This window comes from Haliaeetus albicilla, chromosome 16 (genome assembly GCF_947461875.1).
Source record: "Haliaeetus albicilla chromosome 16, bHalAlb1.1, whole genome shotgun sequence".
NCBI lineage: Eukaryota > Metazoa > Chordata > Aves > Accipitriformes > Accipitridae > Haliaeetus > Haliaeetus albicilla.
In genome coordinates, this window is record NC_091498.1 from 15,456,632 (window position 1) to 15,480,741 (window position 24,110).

The 24,110-nt window shown below is 49.5% G+C and overlaps 2 protein-coding genes across 2 annotated transcripts in view; both read left to right on the plus strand.

The window, feature by feature from the left end:
* The window catches only part of TSPAN32 (tetraspanin 32), a 33,805-nt gene extending 19,007 nt beyond the window's left edge, over positions 1-14,798 (plus strand). Inside the window, exons 5-8 of the mRNA XM_069803645.1 lie at positions 7,222-7,323; positions 8,869-8,961; positions 10,597-10,680; positions 12,873-14,798. Coding sequence (XP_069659746.1) covers positions 7,222-7,323; positions 8,869-8,961; positions 10,597-10,680; positions 12,873-12,968 — 375 coding nt within the window. The 3' untranslated portion in view covers positions 12,969-14,798. The remainder of the gene's footprint in view (positions 1-7,221; positions 7,324-8,868; positions 8,962-10,596; positions 10,681-12,872) is intronic.
* An 8,538-nt stretch (positions 14,799-23,336) lies between these two features.
* CD81 (CD81 molecule) overlaps positions 23,337-24,110 on the plus strand; it is a 35,221-nt gene continuing 34,447 nt past the window's right edge. Inside the window, exon 1 of the mRNA XM_069803646.1 lies at positions 23,337-23,503. Coding sequence (XP_069659747.1) covers positions 23,438-23,503 — 66 coding nt within the window. The 5' untranslated portion in view covers positions 23,337-23,437. The remainder of the gene's footprint in view (positions 23,504-24,110) is intronic.

The window sequence follows — 24,110 nt, forward strand, 5'->3', positions numbered from 1 at the left end:
TAACTGCCCACCTGGGTTTTCTGCCCTTCCCTATAAGCATCTGGTGCTGTGCCCCAGTCACAAAGTGATGGTCCTGGCTGCATCTGAGTAGTGCAGAGGTGGCCCCAGGGGGTTTATGGCTTGGTTGAACAGGAGGCTCTGATGTCCCCCTGCCCACTGGCTGAGCGGGATGTATAGCACCCATACAGCTAGACTTTTGCTGTTGTTTTGGGATGTGGAGATGGGAAATGAGGAAGATGTGAGCAGTGTATCTCCTGTTTTAAATGTTTTGTGCAAGGACCCGATGGAAGCACTGGGATCAGAGAGAAGCAGCTTCGTAAGGCTTTGCCTTTCCTGAATTTTTTGTTCCATGATGGTTTTTGCTCTCTCTCCTTCTGTCTGTTCCCTCAGTGATGGACCAAAAGATGGTCAGGGTTTGCCTGATCCTCTTGCAATATCAGAAAGTGGGGGGAAGTGCGCGTATGGGTTGTTTTTTAAATATATATCTTTATCTATATCTAGATATAAAATCTATATCTACGTATAGATATTGGAAAGAAAAGGTGAAAACCATTTAGATAAAAGCCTCCCCTGTATCTTTGCACATCAGCGGTCTCCAGAGACCACCAGCAGTCAGAGGGGGAGCGGCACCTTCTTATCTTGTGCAATTTCCATGGGGGACCTCAAGGCCGCTCTGGTTTGCAGCGCTGGCTGGATTTCTGCAGCTGGGATTGACTGGCTTGAGGAAGACTGGAGAGGAGGGGAACTGACATGCTGGGAATGCGTGGGGAGGAAAGGGAAGTCAGAGATAGCAAAATGCAGACGTGTTTTTCTCGCTGGAGCAAGGAAAGATTTTGAGTGACTTAACCACTTTATTCCAGTTTCACATCTTAACTGATTAACTTGCAGTTTATAGCTAAGCGAGGGAGTCTGCGGTAGCCGCCGCTGAAGGGAGGTTTCTGAGTGATGCTAGTGAGTAGATCCTTGGTGACTCTGAAAGAACATGAAGTGCTGAGGTTGCAGTTTCTACTGAGGCTGCAGCACATGTGCTTGGTTTGGTACCTTGAAGGCACAAAAAGCCACAGGAGAGGAGGATCATCCTTCTGCTAGCCATGCTTCTCTTTCTCCTCTGCCATATAAAGAGCATTCCTGTTAAGTAGAAAGGAGAGCTTGTCTTTGAGACAGTCCTGACATCTCTTTTCACTACATTCTCCTTGAGCTCCAGCTTTGCAGAGGGATTTTTGGCCAACGACTGTTGCAAGGATGGTTCACTGAGTAAGCCTCAAACCGTTGTGCTTGGTACAAGTCTACATTAGTTTTCCAATGTACATCTGTCCTGGTTTCAGCTGGGATGTAGTTAGCTGTCTTCCTAGTAGCTGGTACAGTGCTATGTTTTGAGTTCAGTATGTGAAGAATGTTGATAACACTGATGTTTTCAGTTGTTGCTCAGTAGTGTTTAGACTAGAGTCAAGGATTTTTCAGCTTCTCATGCCCAGCCAGGGCACCTGACCCAAACTGGCCAACAGTGTATTCCATACCATGGGACGTCCCATCTAGTTTAGGAACTGGGAAGTGGGGGGGCAGGGATTCGCCGCTCGGGGACTGGCTGGGTGTCAGTCAGCAGGTGGTGAGCAATTGCCCTGCGCATCATTTGTACATTCCAATCCTTTTATTACTACTGTTGTCATTTTATTAGTGCTATCCTTATTAGTTTCTTCTTTTCTGTTCTATTAAACTGTTCTTATCTCAACCCAGGAGTTTTACTTCTTTTCCTGATTTTCTCCCCCATCCCACTGGATGGGGGGGAGTGAGTGAGCGGCTGCGTGGTGCTTAGTTGCTGGCTGGGGTTAAACCACGACAACATCTAAGTGACTAGCTCAGGTTGCCTAGGCATGGGTATTCACTGGCAGCGGGAAGGCGATTCATTGACACATCTGGCTTGCAAAGGGATCAGGAACTGAAGGCTGACCTCCTTGTCTGATCTTTCTGTTCCAAATCCAGTTACAGGTTGTGCTGGTTTTGGCTGGGATAGCGTTAATTTTCTTCATAGTAGCTGGTATGGGGCTGTGCTTTGGATCTGTGCTGGAAACAGTGTTGGTAAAACAGGGATGTTTTCGTTACTGCTGAGCAGTGCTTACACAGAGTCAGGGCCTCTTCTGCTTCTCAGCCCACCCCACCAGCGAGCAGGCTGGGGGGCACAAGGAGTTGGGAGGGGACACAGCTGGGACAGCTGACCCCAACCGACCCAAGGGATATCCCAGACCATATGTCATCATGCTCAGCATGTAAACCTGGGGGAAGAAGAAGGAAGGGGGGGACGTTCAGAGTTACGGCATTTGTCTTCCCAAGTCACCATTTGGCGTGATGGAGCCCTGCTTTCCTGGAGATGGCTGAACACCTGCCTGCCCATGGGAAGTGGTGAATGAATGCCTTGTTTTGCTTTGCTTGCGTGCGTGGCTTTTGCTTTGCTTATTAAACTGTCTTTATCTCAACCCATGAGTTTTCTCACTTTTACTCTTCTGATTCTCTCCCCCATTCCAGCAGCGGGGAGTGAGCTAGTGGTTGTGTGGGGCTTAGTTGCCAGCTGGGGTTAAACCACAACACAGGTAAAAAATTATCCTTCATAAATAGCCTAAGTCAAAAATGTCAATTTTCCTCTTGAAGGAGGTAAGACAAATTTGCTTTAGTTTCTAATAGCCAAGGGCAAGAACACTAATGGCTTAGTGTAAATGCCTTCCTGCAGTCATAAATTCTGCTTCTTGGGGGATAAAGGATTTAGAGGATGATAAACAATCTCAAAATTCCTTCTTTCTTTTACTTTAAGTGAAAAATGTTACTCTATTGAGTCAGCTGGAGTCAGCAGCATCAATCTCAGTGGTGATTTTCCATTTGTTGTATCCAGCAACCCATCGATATCATCCCTAAATGAATGTTTCATTAAGGAATGTAGGCAGAAATGGGAGACGGCAATTATATTTGACTAATTTAGAGCTGGAACATTTCACACAACTTCTTCCTGGAAAAGAATTGCTGTAAGGTGTGACCTCCATATCACTTAACCTGGAGATTTTTCTTAAGCCAAAGCCCAGCTGATGCTTCATCTTCAGCTCTTGGTTTTTTACTGACAAGCATCACAGGTGCAGTCTCCTTCCAAGGGAGAGCTTCATACAGAAATACTCCTCCAGCAGTGGGTCACAGCATGTCACTAGGAACAGGAAAATCCACTTGACCATAATGATGCTTATGTGTGGGGACAGTGTAAGACCTTTCAAAAAAAGGCCCAGACAGACTTTCTCTTCTCCAGCTGTATCAGTCCATTACGTACTAACTACTGTCTGAGTTAAGGGATGGGGCACAGCTGTGGTTTTCTTAAAGCATGTTATTAACAGTATCAGCATAACCACTCAAACTCAAAAGGCATCATGTTTCTTAACCATGAGAGAAAGCACTCTGATTATTTTTAATTTTTTTTTTTCTCCAACACCTGGTGTAAGAAATGGAAAAAGAAAATTATTTTGAGGCAGTGGTCTCAAAAGTTGCCTATCAATGGAGTGTGCGATGGGCATCTGTTGAGGATGACAGTTGAGTACAAAGCAGTGCTGCAGTCTAGCTCTTCACTGTGTTATGTCCCAGATCAAAGGAAAATACAGGGATGAACTTGCACCTGGTGGATTAAATAATGTTGCAAATAAGGATAGGTCATGAAACCACCTGGTGACTGTCTCATGCTTTCAGGTTTTATTTTTTACATTGTTAGGCATGCATGAGTTAGCATGACATTTTGGGCTGGATAGATGCTGCCACACACGACCAGTGCTTCAGAGCTTGACTGTAGCTCTGAGTATAAACATGACCCCATCCTAGGCAGAAAAGTTGCTAAAATGATGGCTTGTTAGTGCAATCTTTTGCTCTCGTATGTCTGTTATTAAACTAGACCTCTCATATGCTCTGTGGCACGGTCTCCTGCACAGAAGGAAACAGCCGGTGATAAATACTGAGCTTTAGTACTTTATACCTACTTCTGAAATATGTAAATGAGAAAGCTGTCTGCAGTAATCTTTGAAAACAGACCGCTGCATTGTACGAAGCCAGCAATTTTCCCCTCCAAAATCAAATGATCCTAGCAAAAATCAGAAGGATGATGTGGAGGAACTACAGTCAATTCCTAAAGTCACTCTTTAAAAAATGGTTTTGTAGTTTTATATTCCCTTACTAGGATCTGAATAGTGTATTCAGATAATAGCTGGATATAAATGCTAGATATAATTGCTAGATAGAAATGCTGAGAACGACTAATCAGCAAATTGTACTCTTAGGCTTGCCCAGACACACATTCTAAAAGGAAATTATTGCTATAAAACATTTTCCATTTAATCCCTTGTGCTTTCAGTTCTTGGAGGCTGCTTGACAAAATGAAAAAAAAAAAAAAAATCAGTAAATAACTGAGAAGCCAGCTCAGAAACAGGGTGCAATTGAAGTCTTTAGTAGTCGTTATGTACCTGGAGATTACCCTCATCATTGTCACCGTTACTGTAGTCGAGCTGGCTGTTAAACGGTGACTGCTCGTGCTTTCTTCCCTTATTGTTTCCAACAGTTGGAATAATTTTCTGCCACAGCTTTGTTATGGGCATCTTGTTCCTCCAATTCCTTCCTATCCACTCTTACCTTTCAAACAGCCTTAATCTCAATGTTTAATGTCATTGCATGGTACCTAACACAACGAGGAAGGTGCAAACATGCACCACTGCATCAGGCAGGACCTCTCCTGATCAAAGCGATGCTTTCGTGGTTTCATGCAGCCGGCAGGAGCTCGCCAGTCTGGCTGCAGCCGCAGGCAGCTTCAGGCAGCAGCCAGCAGCTGTCAACATCTGGGCAGCTCACCTGCCTCCCTCCCAGGTTGCTTAGTGCAGGATGACCACCGGAGAAGCTGCTGAGGAGGACATCAGCCTCAGTTGAGCCCTGAGGTTTATTATCAGCACAAAACACTAATAAGCATTGACTTTCCTGCATCGTGAATTGGTTCTGATGGCATGGTCAGAGCCTGCTTTGCTGCTAGGGAGCCTGTGGTGGTCTTTGTCACTGGACAAAGTCTCATCTTACCTTGGTTTAAGCTGAATACAGTTGTAAAGTAAGCAGCGAGATCCAGCCCAAAACTCACTGCAGTCAAAGGAGCATTTTTACCAGTTTTCATGAGGTTTTGGGGGAATGTGCCCCACCAAGTCAGAGGGCTTAAAACTACCTGTCCCAACATTTTCTGGCCCAGAGTTCAGTAGACCTTTAGAAGTAGTTAAACTTCTGGATTGCTTTCAACCCTTGAACCCTTGCTTGAACATAGCAACTTGCTTGAACCCTTTTTTAACTTTTTTTTTTTAAAGTCATCCAAATTTAGGCCTTTTGGAGGGAAGCTCAGCACCCCGAGCCTAATGATAAATATGAGAAGGCAAAAATTACACATGCAGCACCATTACCTTGCCGAGACCCATATTTACGTTGTCACAACACAAAATAGTTTTTATTCCTGCATCTTAGACTGGGGTTGGGATATTCAAAAGGTAATAATCTCTTGGGTTAAGAAGCTAGCTGCTCTGTTCTTCCTTCCTTCCTCAGCAACATGAGGCCGCAAGAGGAGGTCAAAAGATTATTCTTTTTTCATTATTCTTAATCCAATTCTTCAGTGGAAATGGACGTTCTTTTTATTGAATCCATTAATTTGATTGCTGCTGCTGGAAAGCTATTTCATGGCCCACAAGAAGTTAGAAAAGCTTGGATGTTTTCCTTTTTATTGGGGTGTAAGGTTTGTTCAGGAGAAGGATGGTGCACGGGTCTGCTAGGGATCTTGTCTCGCTGCTGCGCCCATCCCACTCAATGCACTCTGATACATGGGGGTGACAAAATGAGCATCCTCCCTCCTCACCTGCGGGGCACAGCTCAGCATCGTGCACCTTGCTGCAGAGGATTTTTTCCTTGGCTCAGAATATCTGTGCCCCGTCCATCATCAGACCTCTCTCGTTAAAGCTGGGTTGCTCCTGCCTCACCTACTGATTGCTCCGTGATGGGTGATGGAGTGTCACAGGGGGACAGCAGTTTTGCTGCAGAGAAACCCCCAAACCCCTCCACTTCTATGCCGTATTGATAGCCATGGAAAATCTTCTGATGTGAGCCTTTAAGCTCTATTTCTGGTGGCATGGAGCCAAGCTGGACACAAGTAATCTTCTCAACCTCCCTCTCTCCCCTCCCTGGTTATCAACCTCTGTTAGTTTCTTGCATTTTGGACAGCCAGGCAGAGTCAAGCAATATTGCAGTACTGGCTGTAATCACCTCGAATGACCCTGGTTTCACCCCTGAGCAGACAGCGTTGGGTCTTTTTTTTCCCCTTAGAGTAATTTCCAAGCGCAGCCCCTTAAGACTGAGCTGAAAAGCTTCCCTGAGAGATGGCTCTGTTGCTGGAGCGCCTGTCCCTCCCCATGCGGCCACCCGCTCTGCCTGTCTTGCCGATTGATTTTCCCTCCTGAAAGCCAAGCGCTGCCTGCAGCCCGCTCGGATCCATGCCGCTGAGGAAGCGAGGGAAAACGAAAGGAAGAAATAAGGTTTTGACTCCAGGCGCTGAAGGCAATTGTCATACTTTTTCCTTCGAAACCCGAGCGGGAGTTGACTGGGATCTGTCAAGCTGTGAGTTCTCACACGTTTAGTAAATATTTTGGGTCTGATTCACCGCTGAATCACTCTGTTATTTTTTTGGCTCTATTCGGAGGAACTGCTCTGTCACTGGGATAACACCAGCCATCTGAGATCCTCTCACCTTTGTATTTTAGCATCTCACAGTCACGTGTGCCTGTCCTCACAGTCCCCCACCAGGGTGGGGAGATGGCGTCATCCCTGCCTTGCAGAGGGACTCGGAGGCAGGCTGGTCACTGGCACCTGTGTTCTTCTCTGACACTAAATCCAAAATTGGCCAAAAGCTCCAGCTGTCAGCTGGTGAGACCCCGGCGTGACGCCCAAGGGTCCACACATAGCAGAAGGAGACACACATGCAGACGTGGGACTCGCCATGTCATAGGTGCCCCTTGGTGTGTGGTGGGTCATACAGCAGCTCCTGCTGCTGCGCGGTGGTCATTGAGCAGCTGCACTGCTTGTCTTGCTGTACCTGGGAGAGCTTCTGGGCGGACGCGAGAGGAGCATATTTCCCTCCAGAGATGACTGCGGTCAGTGTTTTGCATGTACGGATCTCTGCTTTCATCGCAGGTGGAAGACAGCGTGATGGATGTGTACGATCTTGTGTACGAGGAGGTGAGGAGGAACGCCTCCAGCTTCAGGAGGCACGAGCTGACTGCCATCCACGAAGCAGTAAGTTGTCTTTCAGCCTTAGCAGAAAACCTTGCCCTGGGGTATCTTCCCGAGGGTTTCAGCAGGCTGGGACTGACACCTGTGCTCTGCCTCATGGATGCTGCAGTGCCGTTCTCCCTCAGGAACCGAGCCCTCCAGCCTGCTGTGAGGTCTGCTCCTCCCTTCCTACTCTTCCTTTCCCAGGCTTGACCAACCAGATTATCGACGGGAGGAAAGGGCTGCCTACCTGAGCATCGTTCTGCTGCGAGATCTTCAAAGCTGCCACACTGCAGCTGACATATATATACATATATAGTCTGCCTCGGCAGGCACTCTGCCGTGCTCCCTATCTGTTGTATGAGAAAGTGGATATACACCTCCAGTGTCCCCGGTCAGGTAGAGAGAGGGGGAGAATTCCACATTGTCCAGCAGAAGTATTTGGACTTGGTTATTTCTGTTTATCCTTGAGCCTACGGCTGAGGAGTACTGGAGGCTACGTGGCCTCTTGCAGTGCTGGAGACTGCTAGCAAGCTCCCAGAAACCACCACCCAGGGCGCTGTTGGCGCAGGGGACTTCTCTGTAGCTCAGTGGGTGGCCAAGGGTGGTTGCCCGGAGCACAGGGAGGACGCTTGTCCTCAAAGCCGCAGAAGATGAGTGAGGATGTCCCCCGTGGTGAGAAACTCCTGGGTCCCCGCTGAGTAAAGGAGATGCCGTCTCCTCGCGCAGCAGGGCCCATTTCGGTAGTGAGTTCATGGCATGCAGCAGGGCTGGACGGGAAGGTCAGCTCCACTCACCTGTTTCCAGACTCCTCCCATGCAACTCCCTTTATCCTTCTGTGTTTTCTTAAATCATCGTAACAAGTACTTTCTGAAGCTGCTTTCACCCGTGCTTCTCAAAATGTAGAAAAGGGCAAATGTTTCTCATTGCAGCGATGGTGGTGGCCCTCGGAGCCTTGGCCAGGCGTGGTGGTGCTTGCTCTGCAGGGCTGTGGAGCAGCCCACCCGGAGTCCTGCTTGGCAAGGAGAACCAGGCTCAACACCCAGCTTCATCAGTTGCTTATTTTAGCCACTTTAATTGGTGGAGAAACAGTCCTTCTACTCCTTTTTTTTTTTTTTCCTTCTTCCTTCTGCCAGAGCTCCATGCTGGCCAGTTCACCGTGGCTATAGGAAACTAGCTCCACAGTGGGTGTTGCTGGGGACACTCCCCCCCGAGTCCATAACAAGAGCTGGAAACATGACTCTGTGCATCCCTGGGTTTTCCAGAGCAGCCACTGTGAGAGCTGGCGTGAGGACGGAGGGAGGGCTTGCCCCCAGCCCCAGGCAGCAGTCCTGGAGCACCACGGGCAATTTTGCGGCCAGATCCATCCACCTCCCCTGAATTTAACCTCCATTGCTGGAGCTGTCGATTGCATACCTATGTGCTTCGCTCCTCACAGCCCCGGTTGCATAGCCCTGCCTGGGGCAGCAGCGAGGAAGGGTGGCCCATCGCCAGCACCTCCTGCCGCACCAGCTGGCGGTGAGGGGAGAGCCCTGGTGAGCCGCTGGCACACCTCTCCCTCTCTTCCAGTTCCTGTGCTGTGGGAAGCACTCTCCGTTTGGGGACACGACCAATGTTGAGCACGAGACGTGCCCACCCGGCCAGGAGGGTGATGCGGAACAGGTAAGGGAAATGTTTCTTCCACCCCACAGTGGGGTTTGTGCTGCTCCTTGCTAAGTGTTAAAACCTCACTGGTGTTGAAGTGTTAACAACAATTGTGGCTTTTTCGTGGGTTGGTGTTGCTGTGGGTTGGGGTTTGTTTTGCTGGGGTTTTGTTATTTCAGTAAGGAGGCGTCTCACCCACTGAAGGAGCCTTGGTGGATCAGCACGTCTCACACCTGCAGATGCGGTATCCTTTGCAGCTCTAGAAAGCCTTCAAAATGCTTGCATTTGCAGCCTGTCGTTTCCCTCCAGCTTCCTCCTCATCTCCTGCATGTGCAGAGAGTGTGAGATATCATAGGCATGTCAGAGCTCAAAAAAAAGTTGGGCTTTTCCACGTGACACTAGTTTCTGAGGCTTAAGAAGTCTCCCACTAACAGCAGATATGGAATTTGCTGTAATTTGTTTTTCCCAGGGCATTAAATGGGTATTAAAATGAGAAATTCATGAAGCAGGATGATGATGCCCAGCAGAAGCTTCATCAAATACACTTAATTCCTCCTGTCTGCAGTACCTCAGAGAGGTTGATGGAGAAGCCACCAGTATTAGATTGCCTCTGCGCTGAAGCTGCAACATAGACTTCATGCTCTCTGAGCAAATCTATTGTATGATTATTTTTCTTCCACTGGAGCAGCCAAATCAGCTGAAGTGGCTAAAGCCACCAGCATCATATGTATGTTGTCCTTAGGAAAAACAAAACCGTGTTGCTACAGCTATACAAAAACATTGTTGTTAAGCGAAGATGTCAAGCTTACACAGTGTCTAACGGGACACTGTGATGCGTGGGGGTGCGTCAGCCTGCGGGGCAGCGTTTCAAAGCACCGCCTCTGGGAACGTCACGTCTCGAAGCAGGGTGGAACTCGGCTCAAAGAGCAGGAAGGGAGAGCAGAGCAAAACCAGGCACCGTATGGGTGGCTCTGTTCCTCCCCCAGCTCATGGTTTGTGTTTCCTCTGGTTGCGAGCTGGGGCACGTGGGTGGGAGGATGCATTTTGCAACCTGGGGAACTGCAAATTTTGGTAGCTGCACTACATTCACTCCTGGCTTTGAGCGCTGTTACCTCGCTCTGCAAATCACTTCATCGAGGGCATGCTCTTGCATTTCTTTAAATGGCTCTCTTGGCTGACACCTGGATTTCCATGGGGCCGCTGGCATGCTTAAGGCTAATGTATATTAATGCTTGTGACACCTTGTGAAATAAAGCTGTTCATTAGTATCTTTGGGGAACGTATTTAGCATTATGGTGTGCTCTGCTTTTCCATCTTTTCATTTCCCCCTTTCCGTTTTCCAGTGGGTGGAGAGAAAAAAGCTTTTGCATGACCACACTTACCTGTGCACACGCACATCCCCCACAGTCCGAAACGCATCATACCAAGAAAATCGTAGGCGTATTGTAGTAATTGAAAATACTGCAGATGTTTGTCTTCCCAAGTTGCAGCAAGCGGCAGAAAAAAGGAGAGCTGCCCACGGAGCAGCCCAGCCGTGCAATGCTGCGTGCCCCCCTTGCCTCCGTTTCTATTTGGGGTCGTGGCAGCACTGTTGGGGGGACGAAGCCCCCCCGAGCTGCTGCCGTGCTGCAAGGGGTGTCTGTCTCCTCCCAGGACTGCCTGCGAGAGATCCACAACTTTCTGAAGAAGCACATGGACTTCGTCTCCACGCTCCTGGGTGTCACCATCGGCTTCATGGTAGCTATGTCTGTTCCTTTGCATTTTGGCCCCAAGAGGCAGGCTCCAGCGGGGGAGATGTACCCTAAATTAGTCCCCAGAATCTAGGATTTCCGATGATTTTGGAGACCGGCAGCAGAGAAACAGGCGGTGGTAGACTCCACTGTGGAAATTAAGAAAGGGCCAGGACCTGTCTTGGCCAGGCTGATGGCCAGAGGGCTCTTCCTGCAGAAATAGGCTCGCTGCACGGTTTTTCTGCCCAAACCAGGCACGGCAGCTGGGAGCGGGGAGCAGCGGGAGCGGGCTGCAGAGCATTTGCATTTCATCTGCCCAGGCTCGCCTGTGCATCTTCTCCTGCAAGCAAGAGGCCATGTCCCCTGGCACAGGGCTTGCGGATGAGGTGGGAAGCCAGCAGCAATTGTGGAAAAGGAGGTGCAGTAACAGCTCCGTGTTTTAGGAAACTTGCTGCTTCTCCTTGCCCAGCGCTCGCTGGCTGCCTCCCAGCTCGGCTTGGGAAGTCGCTTTGTGCGGCTGGAGCTGGAAGGTCTTGAAAGCTAGCCGGAGAGCTGTGCGGGAGGGGAAGGTCTCATCCTATTAACGACCACTAACGAACGCGGTAAGGTGCATCTCGGGCAGTGGGTGGGTGAAGCGCAGGCTCGTGAGGAGCAGGCTGCAAAGGAGAGGAGCAGAGCGTGTTGCCTGGGCTCTCAGGCGCTGTCTCTGAAGGAGGATCATCTTTGGAGGATGGCTTGGGTAGAAAGGGTCCGTCCTGAATTTGTGAGTCTTATTTGGGGGAGGGCGAAAGAAAATATGAAATGCTGCGAGAGGAGTGTGTCCGTCAGCGGCGAAGGGCCTCGGTGGCTCTGTGGGGACGGTCCCTTTGGAGCTGGCGAGCACCGCTGATTAAAACAAGTCTGCTCGCGTGCCCACCCACTGCTCGCCAGAGGTCTATCACTGTAATTACCTCTACACGAGGGCCCTGCACGTGTGGTGAAGCACGCCAGAAAACGCCAGGAGACGTTTCTTCACCACAAAGGGATGTTTGGTCTGCTCTGATGTCTCCATGCTGTGCCCCAGCTGAGGTGACCTTTCCTGACTGAATGTCTGTTTGGAGATTGATTTACTACTTGTGTCCGCCTTGGCACAATTATGGGTTAGAAGAGTCTTCTCCATCTAAACAAAACCCAGAGGAACAAACCCTTTTGTATTTTATACCGCTAGTAGTAAATTAGGAAAACCATCAGGCATTCCTATGGGGCTATAAATGTAAAGTCATGTGTGAATATTTGGTGTCGCTTTCTAATTTTTCTCAGGTATAGGAAGAATTTCACTGCAGCTGTATTCAGACAAAAGCGGGAGCGTTTTTATCATATGTATCTTTTTTCACAGCTTGATGCTATAGCCAGATAAGGCAGCTGTCTTTGAAGCGTGCGCGAGAGGAAATCTCACCGCACGGTTCACTATTGTGGTGGCAGGATGCAAAGGAAGCGCATGATGAGGGCTATAGCTCCTCTGATGTCACCGTCCCTCGGCCAACAACACACACATGTCCCCAGATAAAAAAGGCCCTTGCACGTTAAGGCAGACGTTTAGGAAAAAGCACGTTGTTGCAGCCCTCGTTATCCTTCCCACAGCAGCCTTACCTTTGATATGTCGGCTGTGTAAATCCTGATGTGTGATATACCAGGCAGAATATCACAATACAGAGGAAGTATATGGTTCTCTGCATTCACAACCATTCATGTGCATGGGGTGGGGTTTGGGTTTTGTCAGGGTTTTTTGTTTTGTTGGGTTTTTTACTCCAAACAATACATGAGGTTTGGCTTTTTTCTCCCTATGTAATTTGTACAAAAAGCTATTATGAGAGAGCAATGTTTGTTTGCATAGAAGAATGTTTCGTGGCAGGAATTTGAAATCTGAATTTCCTGGTTTCATCTCATTTCTTGATATTTTTAGGACTGGGTTTGAGCCGCACTCTGTTAATTCCAATCAGATGCTTTAACCATGTGTTGGGGTTTTTTTCTCTCCCATGTTGGAATTGGTGTTCACCATTTTACTGAAAAACAGCTCTCTTAAGAAAAATGTGACATCCTGATACTCAGAAGTGCCAAGTGGACTAACAGGCAACATTTATGATTGCTTATTTGCACAGACGGAGCATCATAATCAGTTCAGCATTTAATTGTTTGTCTGTCTCATTTATTTCCTTTTAGGTTTATGGGATGATCCTGACTTCATTCCTCTGGTTCTCCATCCACTTCAGCAGCAACCTGGAGCGGAAAGGCAGATACGTCCTGCGAGAAGGGTAGAAACCCACCAGCTGGGCATCCTTACCAGGTAGAGCCAGCTCTTGGCGCGGGAAGATGTCTGAAGTCACCCACAAAACCCCCCGGGAAGGCGTTGTGTGGGGGCAGGTGGTGGGACGTGTGTCACGCGCTTCCCCTTCCTGCACTACGAGATTTCGTGCATTTCCAAGCTGGTCGGAGCAGACGATGCTCTGCAGAGGAGCAGTCCCACACCTTCACCAAACCCAGACAAGGACTGAGACGTGCACCTGGGCTCGGAGATGCAGATCGCCTCGCCGGGGGACGTACGGGCTGTAGCTCCACAAGCAGGACACAAACAGTTCCTTAGGACAAATACGGAGAGAAAAGCCCAGCAAAACCTACAGCATTAAACCAAACTTCTATTGCGCTGTCATCTGAGCTGTTCTTTGTGACCCCCCAAGATGTGACGTTTCTAGGAAGATGGCTTTGGATCATAGCCTGGGACCGTTCTTGTGCAATTGGCTAACACATGGATGTGAAGCGTGTCATTGCTGATAGGAAATGTGCTCTCCTAGCCTGGACGCTCGTAATGAGTGACTTTGGGCACATTTCTGATCATGCTCGAGTATGTAGGCATCCAATGACCGTTGACTGTTTTTTCTCTGTTTTCAAATACTGCCAGAGCTTTTGGTAGAGATCGGGAAAAAAATCAGAAAGCAGTGCATGAGCTTTGAAACAAATGGCCAGCATAAGGACATATCTTGCTGTTATTCCTCCCTGCTAATGCAATACACCATTATTTTTTAATTCTTAGGATTTAGTCAACCTCCTAGAGCTTGATGCCACACAGATTTCACAGGGGCTTGTTCAACTTCCAGCCTTAGCTCTGTGTTTATCTAGCTTCGCTAACCCACTGCGCTGCTGTGCAATACAAAAGGACTTTGATATTACACATACACACAGGACTGAAGTTTGAATCCATAAGAGAACAGCACTGATCTCCAGCCAGATCAAACAATACAATGTCCAACTCCACGTCTCTTTACATCACCTTATCAATAATAAACAGAAATTTTAAAAGCCTCAATCAACTGAAGAACTCGGCTCTCAGTCTAGCTCAAACGACAGCTCCCTGCTGTGCTTTGCCCTCATTGCAAGGAGGCAGAGCTGCTTCTGAGCTGAAACCCATCATTGCAACAGATTTAGCACCTGCTGGAAAACCTGCTGTAAACTATACGGCTATGTGAAATGCCTGTTGAACCAACAACAGCTTTCAGCCCTCTCCTTCGTTGTGGCTTTTAGCCATGAAAAACAGTAAGTAGCAATTGTTCATTGAGGTAAATGTGGAAACCCCGGTACTGATGTTCGGGGCAGGTCCTGGCCCTCAGGCAGGGGCTGCCACACGTACAAGAACAGCAGTACAGCCTGCAGCACCTGGTTAGCATTTCAACATGGCTGCAAATATCTTGCATTGGAAAGAATTGCGTTGGGGGATGGGGAAAGGGCTATTGCTCCTCATCCCGCTCCCTTGGAACCAGCGGAGCTTCACCATTGACTTCACTGGAAGCAGGATCAAGTTCAAATTGCTCCAGAGTATTACTCAAGCTCCCCCCGGGCAGTCACCAACACGCCTCGGTCTAGCAGTGATTTAGTGGCGATACGCACTTGCCAATATACCCACCTTCTAGCAGTGGGGAAAGATTCACTTACATGTATGTATGTACTGTGAAGTGTATTGCTCTCTGGAGAGAGACAATCTCCCTTGTAAGCTCCAGTTGCTATTGTCCAGGCCACTGCTATTGTTATTCCTCAGGCCAGCTGGCAGCTCATGTGACTCATGGTTTCTTCAATAAAGATGAATTTCTTGCAAAAGGCCATCATTCCTTCTCTTTTTCTGCCGTACATGAGGCTGCCTGCATTGCTCAGGGGTTTGCGTCATGGAGAGCCCTCAGTAATTCTTTCAGTGCTGGGAAGAGATATTCTCCGGGCAGCTGGCGCTTGCCTGTCCCAGCAGCATGCCTTAGCACCCAAGAGGGAGAGGATGGCTTTGGTCCTTTGGGGGAAAAGGAGACGCTCATCAGCCTCATCCTACCCTCAGCCAGCTGCTGGGGCAGCAGGCAGGTACCTCGTGAGGAGTAACGCAAGCAGGGGCAGGAAAAAAAGCTTAAGGACGCATTTAAACAATAAAGACCGGAGTGTTTATATGAAAGAAATCTCTATGGTTTCACTTTTTTAAACACTAGGTAGTCAGGTCTTGCCCACTGCTCTGTGTTGGTGGGATGATGTTCTGCCATATCAAAACCTATTGGAGATCAAGCAGATCAGTGGAGTCCATGTCATCGGCGTGGGTTACCTGCTGTAGCCTCATTGACTAGTAGAAAAGATCTCTGTTGAAACTTCACCACCAGCACTGCTAAAGCTTTAGGTACTCCTCCTTCCCAGGTCAATTTTTAATGTAAAGGGATGATTACGGACAGGAGTAGCACATATATGACAAAGAAACCTGAAAGGCTATCGTATCCCCCGCCCCCAGCTCTCATTTCCCTTGAATCACGTGTGATCACTGAAACTCCCTCAGAAGCAGCAGGCACCTTTCCGGCCCTGGCCATATAGGCGTGCATGTGCGTAGCTGCTCTTTTCACACCTCTGCAAGGATTTCTGCTGCTTGCGGCAGGGATGAGAACATGACCTGCACCAAACCATCTCACAAGGGGATAATGTGCCCGGAGAGTCGTCGTTTCCTCTTCCCAATAAGCAGGAGACTAGAAGCATGCAATTTCTTGTCCCAGGGAGCTGGAAGTTCCCTTTCTTCCTCTGACAGCCAACCATGGGGTTTAGGTAATTATTTTGGTACAAAATACACCAACAAACTGTAATTAAAAAAAAAACGCAAACCTTGTTCTGTACGTACACGCTGGCCATCTCATGATCTTTACTCCCATTTCACCTGCTGCTGGAGTTCCCCTGCAGGCAGCAGCACCTTTAATGAGCGGGTGGCAGAGCAGTGCCTGGCCAGACCCGTGCTGTGTGTCACAGCAGGGGCTCCCGCCGCCCTGCGATGGCATCCCGCTCTCGTTTTCAGGAGCAGGAAAGCAATACCTCCGACTCCTCGGTTTTTAGAAACCTGTTGCAGAAAAGTACAGTGTTACCATTTCATTCGCAGTCATAGAAATGGCAGCACCCAGGGATGGCTGGATGGAAGCCGCGAGGCGGGCAGGTGTCAAGCAGGTTCTTCTTACACCCGCGCCAACAAAAAAGCCCTGACCTGCAGTCAATGTGCTTGCACTTACCAGTCCCTAATTTGCTGCTCGCTGTGGGCAAATTACAGCTCTTGAGCAACCAGAGCAAAACCTGGGGAAACTATTTGTAAGCGCTGCCGAGATTTACTCGGTGTTGAGAAGAGCAAGAGAGAGATTTTGTCAGGGTAAGAGCACGGAGCTGAGCAGTGGGGATGCAGAGCCAGCAGCCAGGCAAGGGAACACGTGCAGACCCGCTGAGCCTCCCCAGGGCTTGCACAAGGGGAAGCGCGCCGTTACGAGCTTGTCAACACTCAAACTCTGGTAGGAGAGAATTCCCTATTAATGTAGGCATAGGCAAGAGCACAAAAAAAATTAAAGTGAGACCAAAGGTGCGAAGTTAAATATTTCATTGTGAATTGGCTCCAATTAATTGTCAGTTAAGCTCCAGCAATTATCAGTTAGTTCCGCTAAGGTCACCTGGGCAATTGCAGTTTGGCCTCTCTATGGGTCTGCGTTAGTTTGTGCTCACGCGTTACCCTTTTCCTTTTATTTTAGGCAAAGCCCCCAGCTCTATCTGAGGACGCGGAAAGAGGGAGCAACCTATAGGGCTGGGGAGCATCAGCCCACGGCAGCGGCAAGAAGCCTTCTGTGCTGCGCTCTATCCTTCGTTGCCCGCACACCGCTCAGGTCCTGCTCTGCCAGCGTAAGCATTAATTTCCCCTGAGGCTTCACGTGGGGCTCAGTGCGTGCTCGTGGGTGGCCTGGCCACAGCTTGCTTACGAGCCAGGGGAGCTCTCCCAGCGCCTGCTCCGAGGGCAGCAGGTGCTGCTTTTCCAACGTACTTCTCCTGCAGAACGGGAGGTGAGCAGGGCGCAGCTTTGCACAGCAGCTGAGAACGCTCAGGGCTTCTGCAAATCAGGTTTTTCAGCACCCAGAAAAAAACTGAGGAGCTCAGAGCACTTGTGAAAAGCACAGGTTAAGCGATTTACTGACTCTCTAGAGGGATTCGGTGGTGAGGAGAGTGGGAATCTTTCAGCCTTGTGGTGGGCTGGCTTGGCTCCAAAATGTTTTGCTAGTTCCTGCCCTATTGACTGTGTGTCTGCCAGTTCCCACTGCCGCCAAAATATAACTTCCTCATGCAACAGCCCCTTCGCTGTGCAACTCTGATTCATGTCTGCAGCAAGCTCCTAAAGGAGATATTGCCGAGCAAGTCCTTCCAAAGCCTTTTAGGGTGGCAAATTTGCATGGACCTTTGCAGTGCTGGGGTGGTAAGGAAGCCATCTCCTGCCAAGGTAAAGCTGCGTTTCTGAGCTGCAGATGCAGGAGATATTTTTTTAAGAAATAGTTGATAGGCATTTTTTTTTTAAACCAGGTGCAGAAGCAATGCGTTTGAAAAAGCAGCTGGCTATAATTATCCTTTAGCAATGCAGCCGGTGGTGGTAGATGCTGCACACAGGAGATCTCGGCCAGCGCAGCTGAAGGCGAGTTAAGTCAGAAGCTGCTTTGAATGCACGGTCGGATCATGCACGCCTGGCAACTTTCACATGAAGTGTCGTTGCAGTTCTCTCTTTTAGCACGATGCTATATTGGGCTGAGAAGGGATTTTTTTTCTTAACTGTGTAGTTCCTCTTCTGGGAGGTTGAGCAACTGGCAGCGAGCATCAACCCTGGCCACTGGGAGACGTAGGACCGGGTGGGAGGGTGGGGGAGAGCACAGGAGCGAGGAGGGGGGGCCCCGGAGCAGCCTTGGAGGCTGTTTTGGAAAAAACATGCGGTGTCTTGCAGCTACCAAACCCACGACTGGTTGCAGGCCTGCCGGTGAGGCTGCTCCACTGCCCGCCGTGCCGTCCCTCACACCCCCAGCACAAATCCAGTGCTGTCTTTAGTCACCCGGCGTTTTGGGGGTCCGTCAAACAGATTAATGCCTGGAGGCAATCTGCATATCTACCCCTGCCAGGACGGTCGCGAGGCAAAAAAGCCTATCTCTTTATCTGGAAGAGATACAGGGCAGTCGCTCAGCTTGCGAGGAATAGGCACATCTTGGGAGAAATACTTTCAGCCAAGCCCGGAGGTGCCCACCCACAGCAAATCCCCTCCTGGCTACCAGATCCTGTTCCTTTAGACTCCAGCAAGCAAAAAGGAAAGGTCCTTCCCAGGGTTTTTGCCAGGAAGATGCATATCCCTGCGTCACTCTCCCTGGAGTCACTGGCAGGCGGCTAGCGGGGTTGTTTATGTTATCCCAAGGCAAAATCCAACCCCTCTCCTTTCAGCAGCACTAAATGCTATTGTTTAACCCCCCCTTCCCCCCCCCGTGTGCACCAGCTTGCTCACGGACGTGCCCGCTTTCTTTTCAGCCCCGTTACACCAGCAATAAGCTATTCTAGTCTTTATTCACCTACTAATGAATTATATATTGATAATACAATAGAAGCTCTCTGCATCGATGGGCTGGGCTCTCGCTCTCCCACATGGCATCTCACAAAGCGCAGCTGAGCTCAGCTGTGGCTCAGCCCTCTCTGATGCCCTGGGAAAAATGAATGTTCACTTTCCGGGCTCAAGAGCTGAGAAGAGGGAGCGTCTGGGCTGGATGGGGAAACCCGCTCGGGTTTGCTCTCCCTCTGCCGTAGCTGCGGTAGGAGCAATGCTGTCCTTCCCCACTGCCCCCCCTTCCTCCTCCTCTTTATATAACCTGACCCATCACCATAGATACGTTGACATAAATATTTAAAGATGGCAGAGAGACAGACCACGCAGACGGGAACCATTTGTTGAGTTTATTAGAACCAGAAACTTCAGGCGCAGCTACAGGTCTCTGCTTGCCACATCGCCCCCGCCCCGCCGAAGGCTGTGAGGCAAACGTGACCCCCCGGCTATCACCGTGTTTTGGCTGAATTTGCAGAGCCAGGCATGGGGATTTTCGGATGAGCAGGCGCCAGCCACTCCTGCTGGGGCACAGAAAAGATGTTCTGGAGATGACCCCTTAGAGACGTGGATGAGATTCTTAATATTATTTTTTCTGCTCAAAATGAAGGCGTTGGCTGGCTCCCCAGGGTTGCAAGTGGGGCCTCTTCCCAGGCGATGGAGCTCCACCTTCCCACTGCCCTAGGCCAGTCCATGCCCTGCAGCTTGTCCTTGCTCAGGTCCCTGCCTTGAAAAACAGCATTGCGTGGTGTTGGCTGCCTAGGAAGTTACTCTTATGCACTCTGGGACTATTAGTGTCCTGCAGCATGAATTTCTGAGCTGCTTTTCATGCATCTCCAAAATGTCCTATTTAAAGATTTTTGGTGATGCTGCTGTTGTGGTTTTTGTTTGTTTTTTTTTTTTTTACCTCTACAGGTAAATTAGAAATCCAGGCTATTTCTGTCATATTTTCCACAGAAAATAAGATGTGGTGATTAAAAGCTAACTAGAACCTCACCCGCAAAATGACGTGCATTTTATTCCCACAGTTTGTCCATCATTTTTGTGCTGGCTGTGAGGAGGGCAGGGGGACTGCCATGCAAGCCTAAGCCATGCAGCTAGAGTATCACGTTGGTGGCCATCCCGCAGTCCCCAGCAGATGAGGGACTCCCATCTGCTCTCCCAAATCTCCTAGAGACCCTGGGGTTTAGGTGTTTAGAGCCTGCCTTGGTGCTAATCATTTCACACCCTGGTCGCCAGCTCTCCAAGCATGCATACGAGGTGGGGAGGACACGAGTCCGTCCTCTTCTCTCATTACCCTCCGCTGGTTTTTATAAAACACAAGGGGGTTTTGAGGTGAAGCTGCTGGAAGGCTGGTGGGCATCTCCCTGGGAGAAGCAGGCTCCAAGTCCCAGGGCTGGGTCCGTCGAGGCTGGTAAGGCACTGCCTGCTAAACCTGGGGCTGGGAGGCAGCTCAAGCCGCATCTGGTCTAACCGTCCCTGGTGACTCATACCCATATATGTCAGCTACGGCAAAACCCACAAGCATGACACTGACTTTTATAAACAGGTTGACAAAAACCACCCCAACAACCCAAGCCCAGCAGACAGAGGAAAACCACTGCAAGCGCCTCCACTCTCTGCTGCTTCACCTGGCCTGCAAAGCCGATTGCAAAAGCAAATTCAAGCTTGGGCGCAGGTTTGGGGTTTTTATTTGGCATTTTGGGGCTGATTTTGGGGGGTTTTTTCTTTACTTTTTTCGAGTTTACTTTTCTCTTTCAGTGATGCAAGGCTTGGGAGGTAGGTAGCTTCTTCACAGACCTGCCTGCAGCTGGCTGCTATGTAAATGACTATGCATCAGCGTGGCACACTGCTGAGCACTCGAACTGAGCCCATCCTCCTAAAGGGGGAAGTCATCAGCCCTATTCATTGCACTTACACTCGATACTGGCATGTGACACCAATACATGAACTGGATTTGTGCAAATTAGCTTTACTTATTTATACAGCAGCATTTTATAAAGAGCTGATAAAGCTGCTCAGAGTCTTTGAAATGCAGTTCTGGTACTTTATAGACTGTACAGCAAGTAGTATGGCACGACAAATGAATATACAACATCTGAAATCATACGTAACCTGGGGAAACAGTATATGTTATCATGACACTGTGTCACGGTGGTGATTTCTTATTTCCTGTACATTAAGCTCAAGGTTTTCAAACATACCCAGCTGACCTGCTTATAAAAACCCCAACCAACCAAATATATTTGGACAATGCTTGAAATCCTTTTCCACTTCCAAGTTTTGGAGAGAACTTAGTTGGTACAGCCAGATGGGTGAACCCAGTTTAGACCCAGTAGGCTTTAGCCTGTAACTGGAAGCTTCTTGATGTAGGAGATGGTGGGGCTGTGCCCCTGCTCCCCCTGCCAGAGCCACATCTGTACCTGAGCCCTGGGCAGCACATGCTCCAACACAACCTGAAGGAAGGTCCCAGAAACGGGACTGTGTTAGCTCTAAACCAGACAGTTTGCTAATACAATTTTTGGAGGATATGAAAAGGTTTATTTCTCGTTTTCTGTTTTCCTTCGCTTCCCAACATAAAAGAAAAAAAAAAAAAGGCAGAAAACAAGAAAAGAAAAGCAACCGTGACAAAAAAAAAAAAAAGCAATCCCAAGCTCCCTAGAAGCAGTTTCAATGTCAACTTTGTAGCAGTGATTGCAGCTGGGGTTGCCCGCTCTCCAGTGCACAAAAGTTGATTTGAGAGTCATTTTCCTTCATAGCTGGTGGGGCTGCTGCAGCTGAAGGCCTTATCAGTTTGCAGCTGGTTCCTTCCTTCCTCTCCCTCACACTGACTCTCCAAGCGCCTCCGAGAGTTTTTCTGTGCATGAGAGGCTCCTCCATTTGTTTCGGGGAGGTGAGGTGGCTATATTTTGTTTTAATATTTATAGCTGGGAAGGATGAAGGTGCAGAAAAAAAAAGATGTTGTGAGGATGCTACGGTGTAGCAAGTGAGCAGCTTCGGGATCCTGCCGTTGTCCTTTGAATTCATGAGCAGGAGCCACCCAGGATTACAGCTATTGCAGTGACGAGATGGGTTGTACTAACAATTTGGGATAGCAGTTACATGCATAACTAGCCTCGTGAATCTCCGGCTTCATTGGTAAGGCTGGATGAGTGAATGTGGCTTAGAGACAAAGGGTTTATGCATCCATGGCAAGCCCGCAATCGGGGACGTACTCAGCATAAGTAATTGGGGAACGGGGCCAACTTCTATTCATCCCTGGTCCCCACCGCTGCGGACAGCCGTGGGCTGTTGCTGAGGGGCAAAGAAGGGTTTGATGAACATGATGGAGCCCTGGACCAACTCATCCCCGAGGGCAATGGGATGATTTTGGAACAAGTTGACTCATTTTCAGCGTACACATGTAGGAAATGTGTGCTTAGCTAACAGCATATTCCTGCTTACGGGATGCGTGGCAGGGAAGATGCCATCGAGTGTGAAAGTGTTTGGCTCGGAAGCTGCTCCCTGAAATGCTTTCGTTAGAGGAAAGCGCCTGGGCAGAAAGAGGGCAGGTTTCCACATGTGACCGCTGCAAGCGGGCACCGAGTTCATATTTAGCATGGTAAGGTCCCGACCTTTGCTAGAGCTGCTGGCTGCTGCCTTTACCAGAAGTCCTCTCATGCTCTGATTATGTGACTTACTATCCTGCCCCTAGAAGAAAAAAATGAGCTTGCTGGAAGCATAATGTGGGCTGAGAGCAATTTATATTTCTAGGGATGAGCAAGTGGGCCAAAGTGGGTTTCGGCCAAAAGATTGGGAAATTTCATTGTGCTTCTCTTGCACAGCTTTGGGGTTTTTTAACTAAAATTTCACTAAAATTTCTAAGCCATGATGTGAGGCTTACTTGAACTGTTGACATGTGTGACCCAAATCTCTTCGGTGGGCAGCCCTGAAGCCTCCCCTGATACTCACGCGACCCAATAACCAAGGGAAAACATTCTGAGTGGTTCTACTGAACTTGATGCAATTGCTTGCAGTAATAAAGCCACAAGCTTAAGCAAAAAGTGTCTGGCAGATCAGAACTTAGGATACAATAGGAAGGGGAAATGAATGAGGAAATGCTTCTCTGAATTTCAAACTGCTAGTTTTAATGTGAAAATCCTTTTTTCTTTTTTTTGGGGGGGGGGGGGGGCTCCCTCATGGATGCACCCTAAAACTTCTGTATTAGAAATACAAATCCTGTTGCATCCTGCACCCGTTCACAGTGGTTTCCCCCTGCACCCCGGGCTGCCTGGTGAGGTTTAAGGGATGGTGGTCAGGTTTAGGAGGTGGTGGTGCTACGGCCCCCCAGCACCCGCCCCTGCAGCTGCCACTTGCAGGTAGGAAACTCTTTCCTGTGACCTGCCCCTGGTAGGTGGGAAACAGAGGAGAAAAAGGGGAAAACAAACAAACAAACAGGCACACACATAAAAAAAGGAAAAAGGAAAGAAGAAAAAAGGGGAAGATAATAGAAAAAAGGAAAAGGAGGAAAGAAAAAAGAAAAAAGGGGGGAAGATACTAGAAAAAGGAAAAAGGGGGGAACGGAAAAAGAAAAAGCATAAAAGGAAAAGGGAATAAAGGGGGGAAAAAAGGGGGGGAAAAAAGGGGGGGGAAGCAGACGACCCCAGGTTTCGGGAAGGGGGGGCGGTGTGTGCCGACCCCCCTTCCCGGAGCGGGCGGGGGCGGGGCGTGTCCGGGGCGTGTCCGGGGGCGGGGCGTGCGGGCGGGGGGCGTGGCGTGTCGGGGGGGTGTTATCTCCGCCCTCGCCGCCCCCGCCGCCCCAGCCCGGCAGCAGCGCTCAGGGCAGGAGCCGCCGGCACTGCCGCCCGCCGCCATGGGGGTGGAAGGCTGCACCAAGTGCATCAAATACCTCCTCTTCGTCTTCAACTTCATCTTCTGGGTGAGCCCCGGGCGGCGGGGGGGGTCTGGGGGGGCTGGGCCACCCCTGCCCTTTCAATAAGGGGGCTCCAATATGGCTCGTCAGCCTGCGCCTGGTTTTAACCTCTTTCCCGTCCCTTCCCCCCGCGTTAAGACTCGCTGCCTGGGATATGCCTTGGGGGTTGCTTTTTTCAAGGGGGGGGGGGGGGGGCGCTGCTTGTCCTTTGCGCCTTTTTTATGCGTGCGCATATGTATTTATTTATTTGCAGATGTATACCTATTTATATGTCTGTATTTTGTAGAGACAGAGAGAGAGAAAGATGTTTATGTGCACCCTTTCGGAGCAGAAGCGCGGGGGGTGCCTTGCTCCCGGGCAGGGGGGGCAGAGCTGGGGTGGGGGGGGGGCCGCAGGGGGTCGGTATCTCCCCCCTCGAGGGGTGCTGCCCCCCAACCCCCTGTTGCTGGGGGTCTGCCCTGGGCAAAGCGGCGTTCCGCAGCCAGCCGAGGAGGGAGGGAGGGAGGAGAGGTGCTGGCCCAGCCATCTGCTGCAGAGGAGCCGGGGAGGAGAGGAGAGGGTGCCCCAAAAAAGATGGGCGGCCGAGGCTGGATTTGCTCTCCCCACCCCAAGA